This window comes from Perissodus microlepis, chromosome 7 (genome assembly GCF_051167445.1).
Source record: "Perissodus microlepis isolate ML-2025 ecotype Zambia chromosome 7, ASM5116744v1, whole genome shotgun sequence".
Lineage (NCBI taxonomy): Eukaryota > Metazoa > Chordata > Actinopteri > Cichliformes > Cichlidae > Perissodus > Perissodus microlepis.
This window is the reverse complement of record NC_140467.1, coordinates 1492846-1512872: the sequence shown is the minus strand read 5'-3', so window position 1 is coordinate 1512872 and position 20027 is coordinate 1492846. Positions and strand designations below refer to the sequence as shown.

The window sequence follows — 20027 nt, the reverse complement described above, 5'->3', positions numbered from 1 at the left end:
GTTGTTATTTATTCATCTTTTCATGTTGCGTACCTTTAATTTTCATTCCTGTAAGTGGGCTTCATTATTTAGGTCATTTTAGTTGTTTTTTTTTCTGTTTTACTTCAGTTGGACAATATTTGACCGCGATTACATAACCAACTGGCTGCCTTCATGATGACTGTGTGACACTTAATGTCAGTAAGATTTTAAAAGAGTGTTTTAATCTTAAATCACTCAAATACTTTCAGCTAACTGGGACTTTTGCGTTTGCAGATCCCGTTTATTTTCGTTTGACAGGCAGTTCATTGTTGAGCCGATCTTAGAGGAGGAGGACGAAATCTGACAATAATGCACATGAGAAATGTCTCAGCCGTGCGTTTGAAAATGATTCATCTTCTGCTTAAAACAAGAAACAAAAGATGTTCCAGATACTTACAATTTATTTTATTAACATCAGAAATGATACACCAACCAATATATATAAATAATAAAACAGCAGGCGAGTAAGGACGTCATTAAAACAGTTCAATAAATAAATACTTTTGTATTGCTGTGACTGTTGGTGTCCAGCACCTGATATATTTTTAACATTTTTATGGAAGCTGCATACAGGAGATATTTTTTTCCCAGTCACAACAGCATCATTCGTCTTTTTGTTGTTCTTGTTGCTGTTTTTCAGCAACAGTTCAAGAATTGTTGGATGATTTAAACAATTATTTGAACAAATATTGACATATCTAACCCAGGGGTTCAAATTCTCCTCACCAAAGAGGTTAAAGGACAGCAGCAAACTGGACCAAACTTATGTCGAGTGTTCCCAGACCATTATCTTCAAACAGGAGACCTGCACGAGCCCCTGTGATGTAACTTGGTTTATGAGTACATACAAAAGGGTTAGCTCCATAAAAACTCCAGGAAGGTCAGTATCTCCCCACCCAGCAAAGCATGACTTTACAAGTGCAAAGGCACCGTTTGAGTTCATTAGAAACATGAGCTTCCTTTTTTGGGACGGTGCAAACTCCTCAGACGACCAGCAGATTCAAACCCACTCACTGTTACTGTCAGGCAGCACTGACATGCTGCCCGCCCTGTGAGAAGCTCACACACCATGCATCAGACACCGAGACATAACCTGCTTACGTGTAGATATATGCATATATAAATAGCATAGATGTGTTTTAATATTTTGAAAAAGACAATCCACTAATTCTAGTTGTGGACCTGAAGCAGACACTGTTTTACTGTCCAACCATTTCACATCCCAACAAACAAAAACAGACACCTGCATCACTGAAGCGACGGCTGTTATCTGTGTCCAATAAACTTTTGCTTTTGAACCGACTTCAGCCTCGACGACTGTGCAGTGTTTAGATGTCAGTTCGGCCTCTAATCAACAGGTCTTTTCAGACCTTTTCAACCAGGTCTAGAAATAAGGGACTAAGGTTTCTATGGCTCTTAATGGTCAGCCAGATTTATCCCGGGAAATAGCTTCTATGGATGAGTGATGCTGGGCGACTTAGGCTTGGTCTGCCCGGTCTGCAATGTTAGTCTTCACAGGGCTTCCAGGCGCGTTGGGCTGTAAGACGGACAGGGGGTCGTCGCAGGAGGCGATGGTCTCTTTAGACACAGCGCCCGTCTGATCCTGTTCAGGCCGAACGTGATCTGCATCTCTGAGATCTTTTCCAGAACGTGAGGGATTTGCTTCTGTTCGTAAAGGATCAGAGGGGTTCACCTCTTCGCTCCTTCTCTGTCTTTTAACCGAGGGATTCAAGAGCCTCTTCAGCGGGGCTAAGTAGTGTTCAGGCAGCTTGCCATGTGCCACTCGCAGATGACCTCCTTGTAGTCTGAGCAGCCTCCTCCCGCTTGTAGAGTAAAACACATGATGGTGGCTTACTAAATCTAACCAAATGTCCTGGAAGAGACAGTCTTCTCTGTCCCTTTGCCTCTGTTTGGTAGAAAGAAAATGTTTATGGTCTGTTTTTGGCACTTTGTGACTTCATTCAAACTAAGAACATCTAAAAAAATACTCACAGATATGTACAGCTTTCCCTTAAAGTCCATACAGATGAAATGTTTTCTTCTCAAATCAAATATTGACACAAAGTTGCTGGTAGCTGTTCTCACAGGCAAAGTGACTGGAAAAAGCACATTTTCTATCAACAAATGTAACAAGAAAAAATATTTGATTAACAATATTCTGCTTTTAAATTTGAAAATATATTTTGAAGTTTATAAATGTACAGAATTAATCTCAAACTTTCTTTTTTGTTTTGTTTGGTTCAGTTTTTCTCTAATTTTCCTGAACTTCCTGTCAGATCCAAAGCGTGATATTTACCCTCTTCAAAATCAAGTAAGCAAAGTCGGTCATACTTAACATTTTCCTTTATTATTGCAGAGGATTGTCTGTATAAGCGGTTCCAGTTGTGTGTTTATACGCAGACTTACCCAGAAAGCCGCTGTAAATGCTGTGTCTCATTGATCCATTCAGCACAGAGTAGAAGCGTCCCATACCGGCAGATGGATCTGCATTTGTTGCCGCGCTCAATCGACCCTGCTGATGTTGAGCTAGTTGTTCTGAATCCTGGAGCCTTGGCCTACAATCCACTGGTACAGACACATGTACACCAATCAGGATGACTAAGAAGGAAGCCAGTTGCATGATCGATGGCAATTAAAGGCCTTCTAAAAGCACAAATGTTCAGGATGGTATGTGGTCCGCTACTGGAGGAGGAGAAAGTCCAACGGGTCTATTTAAACAGAGGGTCAATAAACTGGCTAACTCATTTACCAAAATGACTCCAAGCTCTGCTGCAGCAGTTAAGGGTTGCCTAGATGCAATTTAAGTAAGCTGTATGGAAACACGATGCATCACACATGCATAAAAAACAGTTTTCTCCCCTACATGGAAGTAAAATTTCTCATGTGTTCAAGTTTAACTAACAAAATCTAGCACAGAGCTTAAAGTCTAGAGATAAGAAAATGCAGAAGAAGAAATGACTGATGGTCATTCTTTGACATTAATGACGGGTTTTCACAATTTTTTGCTCATATTTCTTGTTACTTGACCTCACGTGTTGTTAGAAATCTAACATTTATGAAAGTGTTATATAAAGATCAATTAGATTAGTCTAAAATCTAAAGATCGGGCAAAAAATTGGTCATTTCTTAATGACTGACCCTCTGTTGCGTCACAGTAGGCTGACTGCCATTCAGGCTAAATGATTTATGCTGTGCTTATTATTAAACTGTACACACTTCCGCTGCTCTCGTTATCTTTTACAAGAGTTCCCGCCCTGTAATTATTCCCGGAAAGCCTGGCCTCATTCTTATTCATGTCTATTTAAAATGGAAAAAAAAACTTTCAAGCTCAAACATCAAAGGAAGATTACATTTGAATACTAATGTAATGTTTATTGAAAATTGTGCAGATGATCTGCGATTATATGGCATATATTTATAGCAGAAGCTATATAAACTAGCAGTATGTCACATATTCATGAGGAAAATAAAGAGTCATGTTACTGTATGGCCTTTAATGAAATCACACACTATTCAAACTGATGCTAGTGTTTGTTTTTGCTTATACTGTAATTGGAGCAAAATCGTATTTTTTCAGATTAAAATTTAAATTCGATTAACATAAAGGGCTGCTGTAGTCTTGACCCATTTTCTTTGCAACTATGCTTCCACACCTGCAAAAAACCAAAAACATACATAGTGTGCCTTCCTCTTCACCAGGAGGGGGCGCTACATACTGACTCATGAAAAAGACTTTGGCTGCAGGTTCAACATTTGCGCTGGTACTCGGATTTTCTCTGGTCTTTGCCGTCATTCCTGTCAGTCGGAGCATGCACGTGTGAAGTAACTTAGACACACAATAAAATAAAAGATTCGCAACAGATTTTACAAAAACGTATTTTATTATCGTCTCAGGAATACAGTTGACTGCTGTGCACAGCACATACGTACAAAAATAAAAGGAAAACCATTTGCAATATATTATTTTACTTACTCATCATCATATTTTTCAGAAACAAATGATTGGAGAAGTCTGTTGTTTCAAACTAATTTACAATCATTTCAATAATCGGAACTAAGGCAGAAGGTGAGGTATATGTTAAAAAAGAGGGGGTGGGGGTGGACTCGGAGGAAGTACTCTCCTTTCAGTGCAGGAATAGAAAAGTGAGAGAGAAACACAAAGGCTGCCGGTGGCACACCGGGAGTCTGATCCCAGAGCCGCCCGCAGGCCTTCGGTTCCCTACGAACCGACACGTTTTGAAACCAGCTGAACAGATATATAATGAGCACAATGGCAAAACCCAGACCTGGATCCGGATCCTTAATCAAAGGGGTAAGACAAACCTAGTCCGTTCAGAACACTACATGCATAATGAGGACTTGAGGAAGTAAAGGTTAAGTACCTTTTCTCCGTTACTGCGGTATCATACAACCTTTTATGCCTCTGAACAGCAACATGCAAAAGTCGTACAATTGCGACAGTAAATGTTTCCTTAGTCTTAGAAAGTAAAAACCAAGCTTAGTTGGTGTGTGCACAATATCGATTTCTTTCCACAACAGAAAGCATCATGTTGGAGGAACTGCTGTGGCGTTCCTGTTCCTGCAGTGCTGACAGTGTCTCTCAGGGCCGTACAGAAACTACTCGTTATCAAAACCACGTGCTTTTATTCTTTCGTGTCAGCTAACTACTTCTGCACTCCATTAAAAACGCACCTTTTATATATTTTGGATAAATTAGCAAAAATAGCTCTCTGACCTTTTCCTCATGTGGTCAGCCAAGAGAAAAAGCTACATGTGATCATTGTTTCGATGGCTGATCGCTCATAATGACAAATAAGATGCTCAAGGCAAAATCCCCCACAGACACTTGTAAGTGGTGTTGATATTCAGATACACACATGACATCCTGGGCATTTCAAGTTGCTCTCTTGGATCACAGTATTCAGAAATAAGCATCCCCTCTCCTGGAAGCGTTTGATTCTTTTTCACGAGGCCTTTTGCTACATAACTATTGTACAGTCAGCGCTTTTCTGCTGCACGCATCCCTCAACTCACTGGCTTTGCTTCCAGTCGCTCTCATCTTTGTCGTCTCCGTTACTACCGTGCGTCAGTTTGCACGGCTGGACAATGCCTCGTCATTCCCGACTTAAGGTAAATTGATCATCGCTACAGTCGTTCTGGCTGAAACAGAACAGGACAGGAGTGTGCTCAGTCGGACACATGCATACGTGCTTACACACACACACATTCGTCTCTGCTACTAGACAGAAGCTGGAGCTTAAAGGGCGCATAAACCATTGCTCACAGACATTCTGTCAGTGAGTTGCAGTAGTGTTTAAAAGGGCATGAGGTAAAATATGATAACATATCTACAAGTGCCTCGCTACTTCCTTTTAATCATATTTCACCGAGCTGGCCTTATACTCGTAGCATAATGAAGGTCAAAGCCAGCTTGATAGCACCTCCTTCCAGCATTTAAAATACTTGAGAAGTTGCGAAAATCATTAGTACTTTCATTGCACATTACAAGACAACTGTCTTTGTTTTCATCAGGAAAATGGCCTAACAGGTTTTAAACTTTAGAAAGCAAAAATGACGTGGCTGAAACACGGCTACACGAATAACACAGAGGGCAAATCGCCCACGTCTCTGACCTTTGCGCAAAAATGGCTCAGATGCACAGGATTCTCAGGTCCCTGCGATGACCGTCCAGTCTAAGATTAACTAACAGGAGACCCACGAGTCTGCCACGCAGGTATTTCACCCGATATTATCCACATGTTCGTCAACTTAAACACTCAGTGATTCCTCTGTCCATCTTAGCTATCGTTTGCTTTGTTTGCTTCTTGTGCCCTCTCGTTTCTACAATGGAAAATTACAGTATTAGAAAGAGGAGCATGAGAGGTTGTTAAATTCAAGTATGATATGCTGTATATGCAAAGCCTGAATGAACATCACTAACGTAACCCTTTGGTTCAGCTCATATTCGGCGCTGTCCTGTGAGACTCGGTGACCAATCTGAAGAATGCATAAAAAGTCTGTCATAAACGATCCACTTTATCTAAATATCAAAAACGGAGATACCGTAAGGATCGTTTGCAAATCCCAGGATCTTGAACTGAGAGTAAATGTCGCTTTTCACTCGATTTATTTTGAGTTAAAGCAGCAGACCGTGCCGTGCTCTGTAATTTTACTCAGCATGCTGCTTTAACCAACTTCATCGTCACATAAACTTTGCAGTGTAAAGTAAGAGGCCTGATGCAACAGACGGCATCGACTTGAACCGGGGGAAATGTGCAGTAGGCAGAGATGGAGGGTATTTTGCGTCATAGTGTTAGGTCTATGATATTCTGTCCCTCCGCCATGTAAAGGAAGAAAACAGGCAAATCCGCATACACGATGAAAACCAATGCATAAACATTCACATTTTCAGTTTGGACTGATGATCTGGCTACAAAAACTGTTCAAACGAACCCCGGGATTGTCAAAGCTCCCTTGGAGGTGATGGCGACTCCAAATCCAGCTTTCCTTTTTAACAAGAGGCTCCACTGGGTCCTGTGCAGCGTAGAGTCTCGCTTACTAAATTGATCTAATTATGGAAAGAAAATAAAGTGAAAAAACTTCTGGCCCTCTAGGAATTGGGCTAAAGCCCCCCCAGTGGTGTCTGAGGGAGTGATGACTTGCGTATCATTCCTATTTCTGACTTGAGCACCACATTTCTCGCATGCAAGGGTAAGGGGGGCCGCAAGAAGGAATTCAAGGCACCGCCACCTCATGACAAAGCAAGAAAAAAACAACCGCTATTTTTTCAAGTGCTCTAGTTGCCCTGACCGTGACAGAGACACGCAAATGCAACGGATGGGAAATGTCTATAGTCCTTGATAGATGATGACGACGACAACAACAAAAACAAACAAAAAAACCTTAGAAGTAAACAGGCATTCTTCTGTGTAAAAATTTCATGCACACATTTTTCTACATCCTTGGGATACGGTGCTTTGAGGTAATAACAAATCCATTTGAAAAAGATGAGCTGTCGTCCACCGACAGGGCAAAAACTCAACCAATTCCAGCAAGCACCCATAAAACCAGAGGGGACAAACGACGCCTCTCCGTGCCCTTCATATCATAAAAGGATGAAAATCACAAAAGCAGCAAAGAATGGCATTTTTGATCATTTCTAATACAAAGTAAACTACCCAAATATACATATAAAGTTTGAATAAATACTATCAGATATAACTGTGTTTCTTTATTTTATAGTCCATTTTTGTCTTTTTTGTGTTTGTATGTAGTATACGGTATTTATGTTACCTGGGAGATAATCCACATGTGCAAATACGTTTGTTATTGCCACTTTTTGCTCGTCATATTCGGGGTAGGAAGTGCGTTACAGTCATGGCAGTTGTGGCCTTGTTGCCCCTCTTCACGCGGCCATGCTTGCTGAGTGCGATGTAGGATCCTCTGTAAACCAGAGACTCGTAGGCGTTGTAATTGTTCGCGAGCAAGCTCTCCTTGAACTTGCATTCGTCGTGGAAGACTGTCTGGAGGCGACAAAGAGACAGGACATGCTTTACAACGAGCTGCTCGACACAAATGCAAACAGAGACACAAGTTTGAAGCTTGAATAAGACTGTGAGCAATGAACAGTAATAAAAACAGTGAAATCTCACTGTTGTGGGTTTTAAAGAATCATTTTTTCAGTTGTTTGTGTTACTTCGCTGCAATGCTGTGCACTCAAAAAATGATTTTTTGGATTTACTTTAAAGAGTTATGTCAAATCCAATTCAATTTTATTTATACAGCTCCAAATCACAACAACCTACCATTATATTGTATGGTAGGTCCTACAACAATGAACAATGACCTATGAGCAGCACTTTGGCGACAGTGGGAAGGAAAAACTCCCTTTTAACAGGAAGAAACCTCTGGCAGAACCAGGCTCAGGGAGGGGCGGGGCCATCATTGGGGAGAGAGAAGGAATGCTTCCACCTGACTGTGTTTAGTAACTATAAAGAATTAAACGTGTTTTACTCCAAAATGCTGTCCTGACTAAATGAAAAGCCACTGCAGCTCTGTGGAACCACCCAGGGAGCTTTTTTAATGTCAGCCAGTAACTTGAAAACTCAATAAGTCATTGAAGGTTTCAGGTTTTTATTATTACCCATACTAGGCCTTGCTCCTACTTTCTGCTATCAATCTGATCTAACTCCAAATCTTGCAAGTATTGCTTTCTGAGATGCAATATTTCAGACCTAAAACCTCCAGCAAATATTCTCAAATAAATAAAATAAGAACAATTTTGGAGACAAAACAAACATAGGACTGCTCGTCTTTGAATATCTGACACTGTGAAAACCCTTCTCTGCTGTGCTGAGCTGGCTATGCATGACTTGCACAGTGTGCAACAGTCACACTCGCCATCAGAGACCATGTGGCCTAATTCAGTCTCTTATCAGATCATCACCATGCTCTCAAGCTAACGCTTCATCACTCATGGCCAGATAAATGATTCACATTCTGTCTGTCAAATATGTTTTCCACAATCACATTCATGTGTCAGCAGGGCTCCACTAAACATAATGTTCCTTCCCGCACCACTCGGAGCTAATAACTGTCATCAATGTGCTTAAAAGCAAACCGATCACGTCAGCTCAAACAAGCACGTGTTTCCTGTCTGATAAGGTCATTAAAAGGATGGCATGTGGGAGAATCTGATAACAGCATCGACCAAGAGTCGTTTCTATGCCCCACTTCTGTTTTGTGACGAGGATATATTTTAAGCAAGAACCTTTTACAAGCCAAAACAATAAACACAGAGGAGATGAGGAGTTCAGTGACGAACTAAATAAAAGGAATGTAAACTGTGTGCTCTAGCTACCATCACATTGGGAATGTGAGGTCATTGGGCAATAATAAGATGCACAAGCTTGAAACTCTGATTAAGACCCAGAGTACTCCAGTTATCCAAGCCAAGCAATGGAGGAGATGATGGAGTTGTAAAACACTAAAAGGAAGAAATATAAAGCATCTGATGAGGTCCTCAGGCAATAAAATGCTCAACCTCAGAGAATCAGAAGATATAAAATATATCAAATACAACACTCGAGCTGACAGCTATCAATAAAAACCCCTGATGAAACTCAGAGGTTTCCATGTGTCACCTTGTTTGCCATGTTGAAAGAAAACCTACTCTACCTCAAGGCATCTTCAGCGCCTTTAAAACACTGAGTCATTTTGTTTTATTGGATCCTGAATCCATATTTTCAAAAGACCACAAAGGCTGTTGAGGAGAACAAGCAAACAAAGTCATGAGTAATAACTGCCAGGAAACTCTTAAGAACAGATTGTATTTTTTAGAATTAAATGTTTAACAAGAGAAATAAAGTGAAAATGTTTGAAGGGCAGGATTATGGAGGCCTGTGGAAGGTGCTGCCCACGGGCCTCTCAACATGTGTGTGCTGCGCCATTTGCCATTAAAATCGATTTTCAACTGTGCTGACAGGTTTCTCGTCACCAGGGGGGTTTCCCTCCTCCTCTTGCTCTCTTTCTCTCTGACACACACACACACACACACACACACACACACACACACACACACACACACACACACACACACACACACACACACACACGGTACAGCCCTGTGATCTAAATCCCTCATCTGTTAACCTCATCATTATTTACCCATCGGCCAACAGGCCTCGCACACTTGCTTTAAATATAGCTTTAGAAATTCCTGATGAAACTGAAATATAGGTTTCGCAGGCCATAGCGTGCAGCTCCCCTGCAGCCACATAAGGCAAGAGTCTCTTTCCAATTTACGACAGGCAAACAGAAAAAAGGCGGATCGAGCTCCAAGTGCGTCCTGATTTCAGGATCCAATTAACCAACAGTGCTGAACAATAAACGAAATACTGTGCATACCTACCGTTCCGTATAACCTCCCACGGCTGTTCATTGCGACAAACAGCTCACTCTTCACTCCATATAGGCTCACCACTCCTCTCTCCACCGTCGAGATCTCTATTAGACCTGATACATGACAAAGATGCGTTACGTTAGAGTGAGCAGTGAGTGACATACCAAAGGAGCATCCTGGCTAAGTGCGTGCGTTTTGCCACTGTAGCATTGTGCTTTCTCTGCGTCTATGGGTGTAACCTTGCAGGTTGCTGCGCAGGATGCCGAGCCTTTGTTCTGCATCTTTCACCCCATCTTCCATTTGCATCCAGGCGCATTAATTAAGCGCATTGTGGTTATCGCAATAATAGCTGTCCTAATTGCACGGCGTGCACGGCTATTGGTCTCCCGGACCGCCCTCAGAGGGCTGCGTAAAAATAAGTTGTGTCTAAAAGCGTCCATACATTCGTGACATGGTTGAGCTGGAGGAGGAGGGGGGAGGAAGAGGGGTTTTCAGTACTGATGGATACGTGCTTTAACAGATTTGTCTTTGCCGTGGAAGAAATTCAGTTCTCTCCCCGACTCGGATGAGACGCGATCATGCAAATGAATAGAGGGGATAGACTAGCCTGCTCATCGCAGATCCATGCTTATTGACCGTCTCTCTTTTATGTCTATTGCATTACATTGGTGGAGATATAACTCACTGTACTGGTTTTCATTATGTACACCGTTTATCCTGCCGTCGGGGAGGATCTGAAGGTGAAACCCGATGCCCACGTTGCAGTAGAGCCTCCGCACTCTTTTGATGCCCAGCAGATAGTCACTCTCCCAATTCAGCTCCGGTTTCTCTCCGGAGATCCCGAGCACAGAGCGCGAGAAGAGGGTCTCCCATCGTTTCTCCAGTAAAGTTGCATTTGTCCTGCTGCTCGGTAAAGGGTACGCTGACACGATCCCCAGCAGAAAGCCCAGGAGAACCACTGCGGTCAGCGTCCAGTGCGGCGTGCCGGCCTCGCAGGACATACTGACGAGGAGCCTTTGCGCAACGGCCATCCGGTTTACCTTCGGGCCACGTGGTCAAAATTAATGACCCTAAAAATACCGCTCTTCTTGTTTTGCTTCCTTCGGCATGCTGACTGAGGGTTATTTTTGGAGCACAGATCAGTGCTTTGGGCATGAAACGCAAGCCCCGGTGCAGACGAGGAGAGGAGACGGGAGAGTGCGCGGCAGAGCTGGAGGTGATGGTGATGGTGATGTTGGTGGTGGTGGTGGTGATTACCATGTTTTGCAGCTCCCCCGCGCCCCTCTCTCTCACACACTCACTCTCTCTCTCCCTTTTCTGACAGCCTCTCTCTCTCGGTAAGAGTTCAGAATATTGCGCTCACCAAAAACCCTTCAACCTCGCCAAGACTATCGCATCCCTAGATGACATCATGCTGACTTCACCCGCAGGGTTATTGCAAAGGCAGAAAAAACAGCAGGTCTGTGGAGATGTGAGGGGGATAGCTGCTGTTTCTGCCTAACTGGAAGAGAAGAAAGCTTATTGGCGTTCCGCGGTATGGGACGCGACGGGGCACTCGGGCTGCTCCCAAATTGGGTCGGTGGTCATATGTCTACCCGATCGCTTCCTTATTTAGAAGGAAGGTGTAAAAACAGGCCCACTTGTCACCGGAGAGCAATGACAGGGCTCTTGTGCTGGTCTCTCTTCTTTCCTGCCACGTTTAAGACTTTTCCCCAGCAAATCTAGGCTTTTTTAAGCCTAAACTGAAATGTCAGCTGGGCCAGAGAGCCAGCGGGAGCTCGCACCAATCAACGGCAAAGATCAAGGTTCAAGCCTTCAGTGCAGGCTAGCATCCGCCCCCCTGACCTTGAACAAGACACTGAGCGCCTCTGAACTCAACAGCACGACCGGGTAACGGAGGCCCAACGTGTCATTTTAATCATGTCAGGTTTTTCCACGTATACCCTAAGCCGTGCATTTCTCACGGCGCATTCGTGAGAACTACGAGGAGCACTGGAGAGGCCCGTCACGAAACGGCTCACATTGTCGGCGTGCCATTCCGTGTAACATGAAAGCCTATCGTCTTTTCCATGTAATGGATAATGCCACCAACAGTATGTCCATGCGTCAGTGAGCCCAACGCAGCTGCGCACCAACAGCTCTCTCGCACACATCAGTTCCCCAAGATTTCCAAAGGATGGCACCATTTCCAAGTTCATTTGAAGCGCTCATGTAGAGTCTTTAAGCTTCGGCTTTGGCAGAATCGTGGACGCTGTAAACGGCTCATTTAAATAAAGGATCCAGAATTTGTTTCAGATTTAATTAAAGAAACGCTTCTGACCTCTGTCATGTAATGTTTGATTTTTAAATACTGTCGCATGAAGGACCAAAGACACAACCTCATTGAAAATGCAGTTCTTTTATTTTGTATAAAATCTATTTGGTAACTGCACATTTATACACAGCCTGACAGGTGTACAGTGAAAATGATATAAACTCTGAAATAAGTAACTGAAGTCATGTGATAAAACAGAAAATCAAAAACAACTTCTGGCCTTAAATCACTAAGTCACTTTGTTTTAATACATGGAGAACACCTCCACTCATCCAGTTACAGACAACTGCAGTTAACGGAAACTGTTTATTGACCACTGATGAGACGTATGACCCCGACGAATCACTGCTGACAAAGGACACGATTTCTTAAATGAACCATGAAAACAGAAAAAGAAACTCAAACCATGTCGCTTGTGTAAAGGGCATAACAGACATCAGCAACGAGCTCTGCAGTGTCCCCAAAGCCAACAGAGGGGGTGAAATGGGTAATATTAAAATAAATTACAGCTTTACGAATGCTTCTATAACACATCTATACAAATAATTTATTTTCACAGAAAGAGCCTTCACCCCTGCACCTGTGACAGATGCCGAAAAAAAAGTCCAATAGTTTTAATACATGCTATATTGTAATAAAAGCATAATAAATAAATACATATGTACAAAACATGTTTGGAAAATGTACAGGCACTTGTAAAACAACATTTCAGTTAATGCTAGACATGGAGGATAAGTCGATTGCTTGAGCGTTCTACTTGGCAGTAATGTCAACATGACAAATTCTCTGGTCTTCCATGCAGGAAATAGGATCCTTCTGTTGTACCAACTGAACAGTTTGTGTAGGATCAGAAAAGAAGGACTCAACACAAATTCTCAGCAAGAACTCAGTAACTGACACAAACATGGATTCTTCATCATTTGGCCAAGATGATGCTTCGTGATGTAAAGCATTATTCAGGCCACTCTTTCCTCTTGCTGTCAGTGCAGCAAGAGAAGAAACAAAAAACTGCATTTGAGTCATACCAACTATTACTCTCACACTTACTCATGACTTCTTGCAATCTGTCCTCCATGTTATGCATACATACAAACACGCACGGCCTTCATCGCCCTTGCTTGCATGATTTTCAGTAACCAAATGTTGACATGCACTGCATAACTTTTTGGGAGATGTTTTCCAGAACGGTTGCTATGACGTGGGCATCCATAAGACATCACTCTGCATGTTTACCGTTCACGTCTGGGATTATATAACAAGCCCATCTGGATGTCCTAGATTGTCATTTAAAAAAAAAAAAAACTTAAACGGGGCTTTGGCAACGGGGAAAGTATGTTATTATTACTCGACAGGATAAGCAGTCCACCAGTCTAGATTACCTCTCTTGATTATCTACACAAAGGACATTTGATGCGATATTCCGATTCAGCTGAACAGCCTAATTGCTAAATCATCACAGTCAGAAACTTCACTTCAGCACGTTGCATAACAAATTCCCATAGGGATTATACAGTAAAAATGTATGCAAATATTCGCAGTAAACAGCACTAAAAGATGGCACTAGGGAGGGAGGGATAAGAGGAGACTCAGAGTATAGCTCACTGACTGCTGACAGAAAAAAAGGTCTCCTAATAAGGCTTTGGGCCACAACAGGCCTTGACATTGCCGCTCCAAATCTTTGGAAATATACAGGAGGAATGAAACACCCTGACGGTGCACGTGACTGCCGTCTACCACTGGTACAAAATTTCCCATAGGTGTTAAATAAGGATGAGATGCTGTGACTGAAGAAAATGAGTCACATTTTCACCTTTCGGTGACTCCCACATGCCATCGTCCTCCTGGACATGACCAATCCCAGGAGGAGAAATGGATACTGATGGCCCAACAGAACTACCACATCCCCATATGTACCCCACCTACGTATGGAGTTAGTTTACTTATGGTGGAGACTAGACAAGTGTAATGACGACAGCACATTTGACAGAAAAAAGGTCGATTATAAAGTAGAAAGATGATGACATTTAGCAGGAAAGGACGGTCTAATAAGAGATCATACAGAGTGGGCAAGACCATCTCTGGAGGCTCTCAAATTAATGAATAAAGTAGCATATTTCTGAAGAAACCAATTTATCTGTTCTGCCTTCTTGCATTAGATTGACGACTCCCCACACTCACCTAATTTAATTTTAAATGTCATTAAGTAAGATGACCATTATGGAAAATGCCTTAGTGACAGTGAAGACGAGTGAGCAAAGACAAAAACAGACTGCACTGTGTAAAACTGTAGCTTAAGATAATTAAAAAATAAGATTCAGAAAAGTTAGTTGGTGTATTCGAGGTTGACGGGTTGTACAGTAAATCTGTTTGAAGGTACCTGAGGAAAAAGGTGGACAGAAATTATGCCGTGACAGTTTTAAAGAGACACGTCTGTTGAATTCAATAGGTTTCAGTACACATTGTACCTCATCGGACCTGAGCAGGTGGTGACTCTTCTGGTAGCAGATAATTCCTGCAATAACACGGCAAACGGCTCCTGACTTTATCTTCGGTAAGCCAGTTTCACACGCCACACGCTAACAGATATACCTTAATGCAGAGTGTCGCTGAAAGCAAAAAAATGTTACTAGCAAAAGGCTTTCTGGGAACAGTAGTGCAGCGAGTACCACTCGTGGAACCTGAAGGGTTGATTATTGGCGATCCCATCACTCAGTTTCTGAGGTCCTTTTGGTCAAAGACAATCTGACTGGCCAGGTAGATGGCAACAGCTCCAAAGATGGCAGAGCAAGCGATATAGGCAGTGACGGACTGAGCAAACTGAACAATCATGCCCATGAAGAGGGTGGGGAAAACCTGAGAGAGGAGAAAGGTGCTGTCTAAGATGGCAAAGTCCAAGCCCACACCGCGTTTCTCAAAGCCCGACTCGGCTTCGTCCTGCTCGGGGACGTTGGAGCTGTGAGACGAACCGTTTTGGCTTTGCGGGCCGGGGTAGTACTCGTAACTGTCCTGGCTGAACAAGGCGTGCCTGTAAGGAGGCCCTGTTTGGTGGTTCAGTCCACCCTCCTCTTCCACAGGAGTCAAATACACAGAGTCCCGCATGGCCGTTACACCGTTTTTATGTCTGCTTTTGGTTATTCTTTTTGGCATGTAGACCTGAAATGAGAAAGGAATCATTGACTGTAATCATCTAAAACACGTCTTTGAATATCCAGTTCTTACTTCTATACTTACCTCTATTTCCTTGTGGTAATGGCAGGTGAGTGTGTAAGGGAGGGTCTGCAGTGTCGCGTATGCATAGCCAGTGAGAGCTGCCATTACAGTGACCAAGACGACGCTTTTGGACAGGCAGATGACCAAAGCGGAGACTGTGAAGCTCACCATGCTGCTCAGGTAAACCCACCGGGATCCCAAATGCCGAACCAAACGACTCATAACCAGAGAGAAAAAGGTTGAGGTAGCACACTGCAGGAACAGGCCCATGCTGCCCATACGGATTCCTGAAAGAAACAACAGCATCCAGAAAGTATAAGAACGAGCAAAACGAGTGAAGGACGATAAAAGATGGATTTATGTCATCAGCTGCAATCGAATATTCTGCACTGACTCCTTCTAGAAAGCATCCTAGTGAAAAAAAGTGCCTTGGAGTGACGTTTGCTGAACTCTGCAGCACGGACACCTAGTTTGGTCTGACTAATCGTTACACAGCATCAAGTTTAGAATAATGCTGAAAAGAGACACACACAGGCTGACCCAAGGCATGGGCTGTTTGGAGGGGGTCTCACAAACCGACCAACAGCAAATCTTACTCACTATTGTCAAAGTTCCTGAATCCTTCCTTAGTTATGCTGCAATAGGTGCTGGCTGCTGGGGGGTTCTGGGTGTTTCTTCTTCACTCACTATGTGTTAATAGTAGTGCTGTCAGCGTTAATCTCGTTAAAATGACGTCAACGCCATAACCGCATTAACGCGGCAAATCTCCGTTAGCGAGTTAGCACGAATTGTCCCCGCCGTGTGGCTGCACGGCGTTGACGCGGTTAGGTCGTTAATGCATTAGTGCCATGCAGCCCCATGCACGGGGCAATCTGCGCTAACTTGCTAACAGAGATTTGCCTTCCTTTCACATCAAACATCCTTGAAAGAGTAGTTGTCAAACAGCTAACAGATCGTCTGCAGAGGAATGGTTTATTTGAAGAGTTTCAGTCAGGTTTCAGAGCTCATCACAGCACAGAAACAGCTTTAGTGAAGGTTACAAATGATCTTCTTATGGCCTCTGACAGTGGACTCATCTCTGTGCTTGTCCTGCTAGACCTCAGTGCAGCGTTCGATACTGTCGACCACAATATCCTATTAGAGCGATTAGAACATGCTGTAGGTATTACAGGTACACAGCAAAATCTCCAGTGTTAAATTAACACTAGAGAGTGTCTATATGGGTCCACACCTCTGAGTGTTAAATACAACACTGTTGAGTGTTAAATTAACACTTTTGACAGTGTTATATGTTTAAAAGTAACCTAGTCAGTTTTGAAGATTAACAATGGCTAACACTGAGCAGTGCTGATTTTCTAACACTGGAAAATAACTCAAAATGTTAGAAATATTCCAGTGTTAGAAAATCAGCACTGCTCAGTGTTAGTCTTTGTTAATCTTCAAAACTGACTAGGTTACTTTTAAACATATAACACTGTCAAAAGTGTTAATTTAACACTCAACAGTGTTGTATTTAACACTCAGAGGTGTGGACCCATATATACACTCTCTAGTGTTAATTTAACACCGGAGATTTTGCTGTGCTGCAGTGGTTTGTATCATATCTATCTAATAGACTCCAGTTTGTGCATGTAAATGGAGAGTCCTCTTCACACACTGAGGTTAATTATGGAGTTCCACAGGGTTCAGTGCTAGGACCAATTCTGTTTACAGTATACATGCTTCCCTTAGGCAGCATCATTAGAAGACAGAGCTGGGTGTCATCTGCATAGCAGTGTAAATGTATGCTATATCTGTCCATGAAGCCAGATAACACACACCAATGAGTTAAACTGCAGGAATGTCTTAAAGACATAAAGACCTGGATGGCCGCTAACTTTCTGCTTCTTAATTCAGATCAATCTGAGGTTATTGTACTCGGCCCTGAAAATCTTAGAAATATGGTATCTAAGCAGATTCTTACTCTGGATGGCATTACCTTGGCCTCCAGTAACACTGTGAGGAACCTTGGAGTCATTTTTGACCAGGACATGTCCTTCAATGCACATATTAAACAAATATGTAAGACTGCTTTCTTCCATTTGTGCAACATCTCTAAAGTTAGAAATATCCTGTCTCAGAGTGACGCTGAAAAACTAGTTCATGCATTTATTACTTCCAGGCTGGACGACTGTAATTCATTATTATCAGGGAGTCCTAAAAACTCCCTGTCAGGATTATGTGAGTTTAGTTACTGAGTGATTATGAGATTACATGAGTTAGTCTATAGGACTGACTGACGGATAATCCTGCGTTTAAGACAACACAAAAACATCCAGAGTAGGTCTCTTGTTGGATGCTTCAGATGTTTTGAGTTTTTGCGTCACTGTTTTTTGCATTGCTGGAGCCACAGGACTCATACAGACATGCCCTCGTGCATTTGACGGGTAAAGTATGAACAAAGACATCCACCAGACAGAGATTAATAACAAGTATGATTCAGTGCAGAGAGGTCTATTAACACATAGTGAGTGAGAAAGGTGACTGGAAAGGAAAAACTCAATGCATCATGGGAATCCCCGGCAGCCTACGTCTATTGCAGCATAACTAAGGGAGGATTCAGGGTCACCTGGTCCAGCCCTAACTATATGCTTTAGCAAAAAGGAAAGTTTGAAGCCTAATCTTAAAAGTAGAGATAGTGTCTGTCTCCTGAATCCAAACTGGAAGCTGGTTCCACAGAAGAGGGGCCTGAAAACTGAAGGCTCTGCCTCCCATTCTACTTTTAAATACTCTAGGAACAACAAGTAGGCCTGCAGTGCGAGAGCGAAGTGCTCTAATAGGGTGATATGGTACTACAAGTAGGGCTGGGCCATATCATACCGTTCACGGTAATACCGGTATAATGTTGGGCAACGATAAGAAAATGAAATATCGTGATAAAATATGGGTAAAATGCGCAGTGCCTTTGTTTACATACGCACATGGCGGCGACGGAGAATGAGAAGGGCGAAAGCGGATCGTTGAATGAAACGGATGAAGCAGAACTGGTTTGTAAAAATGCAACTTCACTGGTGTGGAACTGGTTTAGCTTTCGTCCGTCAGATACACAACAAAGCACTATTTTTGGTAGCGCATGCTAGCGGGCCGTCGTTATTACCGTGTTTTTTGGAAAATACGGCACACTTAAAATCAATCCTTTGATTTTTCTGAAAATCGACAGAGCCCCTTATAATCCCGTGTGCCTTATGTATGAACTCTGGTTGTGTTTACTGACCTCGAAACGATTTTATGTACACGGCGCTCGAAAAACTGTCAAATGTTTCAGTACGACTTTGCTAAGCTACGAAGCCGCACCGCTCGATGGATTGTCGGAGCATTACGGCATCGTAGGCGGAGCCTCGCGGAGTGATACGTACTGTGCTTCAACATAATATTACCGTATTGTGTGTGTATGACCTCTTTTTAAGTTTTGTGGATATTATACATGGTTATGCTGAGGATATGTCGGCCAGTTTCCACTGGAAATGCCTTTTGGTTAAACTGTCAGCAAGGAATTAGCACTGTTACATTTTTATATAACTTTAATGCAAATAAAAAACAGCTGCTTGTTTCAGTGGAAATACATTGATGGGGTTTTTTTTTGCACTAATAAAGTTGTGGAGTTGTAAAGTATTTTGTCTCGTGTCAATTATATCGTCAAGTTATATCGTTATTGCAAATTTTCAAATGTATATCGTGCTAAATATTTTTGGTCATATCGCCCTGCTCTAACTACAAGGTCATTAAGATAAGATGGGGCCTGATTATTTAAGACCTTGTATGTGAGGAGCAGGATTTTACATTCTGGATTTAACAGGAAGCCAATGAAGGGAAGCCGATACAGGAGAAATCTGCTTTCTCTTTCTAATCCCTGTCAGGACTCTTGCTGCAGCATTTTGGATTAGCTGAAGGCTTTTCAGGGAGTTTTTAGGACTTCCTGATAATAATGAATTACAGTCGTCCAGCCTGGAAGTAATAAATGCATGAACTAGTTTTTCAGCGTCACTCTGAGACAGGATATTTCTAACTTTTGCTGAAGCATATAGTTAGGGCTGGACCAGGTGACCCTGAATCCTCCCTTAGTTATGCTGCAATAGACGTAGGCTGCCGGGGATTCCCATGATGCATTGAGTTTTTCCTTTCCAGTCACCTTTCTCACTCACTATGTGTTAATAGACCTCTCTGCACTGAATCATACTTGTTATTAATCTGTCTCTCTTCTACAGCATGTCTTTATCCTGTCTTCCTTCTCTCACCCCAACCAATCACAGCAGATGGCCCCGCCCCTCCCTGAGTCTGGTTCTGCCGGAGGTTTCTTCCTGTTAAAAGGGAGTTTTTCCTTCCCACTGTCGCCAAAGTGCTGCTCATAGGGGCTCATATGATTGTTGGGTTTTCTCTGTATGTATTATTGTAGGGTCGACCTTACAATATAAATGGTAAATGGCCTGTATTTGTCTAGCTTTTCTAGTCCCTAAGGACCCCAAAGCGCTTTACACATCCAGTCATCCACCCATTCACACACACATTCACACACTGGTGATGGCAGCTACATTGTAGCCACAG

General features: G+C 42.6%; 3 protein-coding genes across 8 annotated transcripts in view; all 3 read right to left on the bottom strand.

Annotated features, from left to right (window-relative positions):
* Positions 1-414: 414 nt before the first annotated feature.
* Positions 415-3801, bottom strand: LOC146382252 (fibroblast growth factor 23-like). Its single transcript, XM_084932740.1, has 3 exons — positions 2428-3801; positions 2014-2117; positions 415-1927 (listed from the first exon to the last, which is right to left on the bottom strand). Exons 1-3 carry the CDS (start codon positions 2639-2641, stop codon positions 1499-1501), a joined length of 747 nt encoding a protein of 248 aa, XP_084788866.1. The 5' UTR covers positions 2642-3801; the 3' UTR covers positions 415-1498.
* On the bottom strand, positions 2508-12130 carry LOC146382251 (fibroblast growth factor 6-like). Of its 4 annotated transcripts, none has more exons than XM_084932742.1 (4): positions 10608-12130; positions 9928-10035; positions 7315-7544; positions 2508-2586 (listed from the first exon to the last, which is right to left on the bottom strand). In XM_084932742.1, exons 1-3 carry the CDS (start codon positions 10951-10953, stop codon positions 7348-7350), a joined length of 651 nt encoding a protein of 216 aa, XP_084788868.1. In that variant the 5' UTR covers positions 10954-12130; the 3' UTR covers positions 2508-2586; positions 7315-7347. The 4 variants fall into 4 exon arrangements, 3 of the variants coding, with proteins under 3 accessions (XP_084788868.1, XP_084788867.1, XP_084788869.1); XR_014800633.1 differs by having other exon boundaries at positions 2519-2586; positions 9932-10035; positions 10608-12106; XM_084932741.1 differs by lacking the exon at positions 2508-2586 and having other exon boundaries at positions 3884-7544; positions 10608-12126.
* A 171-nt stretch (positions 12131-12301) lies between these two features.
* Positions 12302-20027, bottom strand: part of LOC146382250 (solute carrier family 45 member 3) — a 41958-nt gene continuing 34232 nt past the window's right edge. For all 3 annotated transcript variants that reach the window (XM_084932738.1, XM_084932737.1, XM_084932739.1), the window contains exons 5-6: positions 15468-15733; positions 12302-15389 (exon numbers count right to left, since the gene is read on the bottom strand). In XM_084932738.1, the coding sequence (XP_084788864.1) occupies positions 14946-15389; positions 15468-15733 (710 nt within the window). In that variant the 3' untranslated portion in view covers positions 12302-14945. The remainder of the gene's footprint in view (positions 15390-15467; positions 15734-20027) is intronic.

Bases quoted from the DNA above. Each gene is read 5' to 3' on its own strand.
- LOC146382252 (XM_084932740.1), bottom strand. From the start codon at position 2,641: ATGCAACTGGCTTCCTTCTTAGTCATCCTGATTGGTGTACATGTGTCT. The intron at 2,118-2,427 runs GTAAGTCTGCGT...TGCTTTTTCCAG, and splicing joins CATTTACAGCGGCTTTCTGG to TCACTTTGCCTGTGAGAACA. The intron at 1,928-2,013 runs GTGAGTATTTTT...TCTACCAAACAG, and splicing joins AGGGAAAGCTGTACATATCT to AGGCAAAGGGACAGAGAAGA.
- LOC146382251 (XM_084932742.1), bottom strand. From the start codon at position 10,953: ATGGCCGTTGCGCAAAGGCTCCTCGTCAGTATGTCCTGCGAGGCCGGC. The intron at 10,036-10,607 runs GTGAGTTATATC...GTCATGTATCAG, and splicing joins ACATAATGAAAACCAGTACA to GTCTAATAGAGATCTCGACG. The intron at 7,545-9,927 runs GTATGCACAGTA...TGTCGCCTCCAG, and splicing joins GAGGTTATACGGAACGGTAG to ACAGTCTTCCACGACGAATG.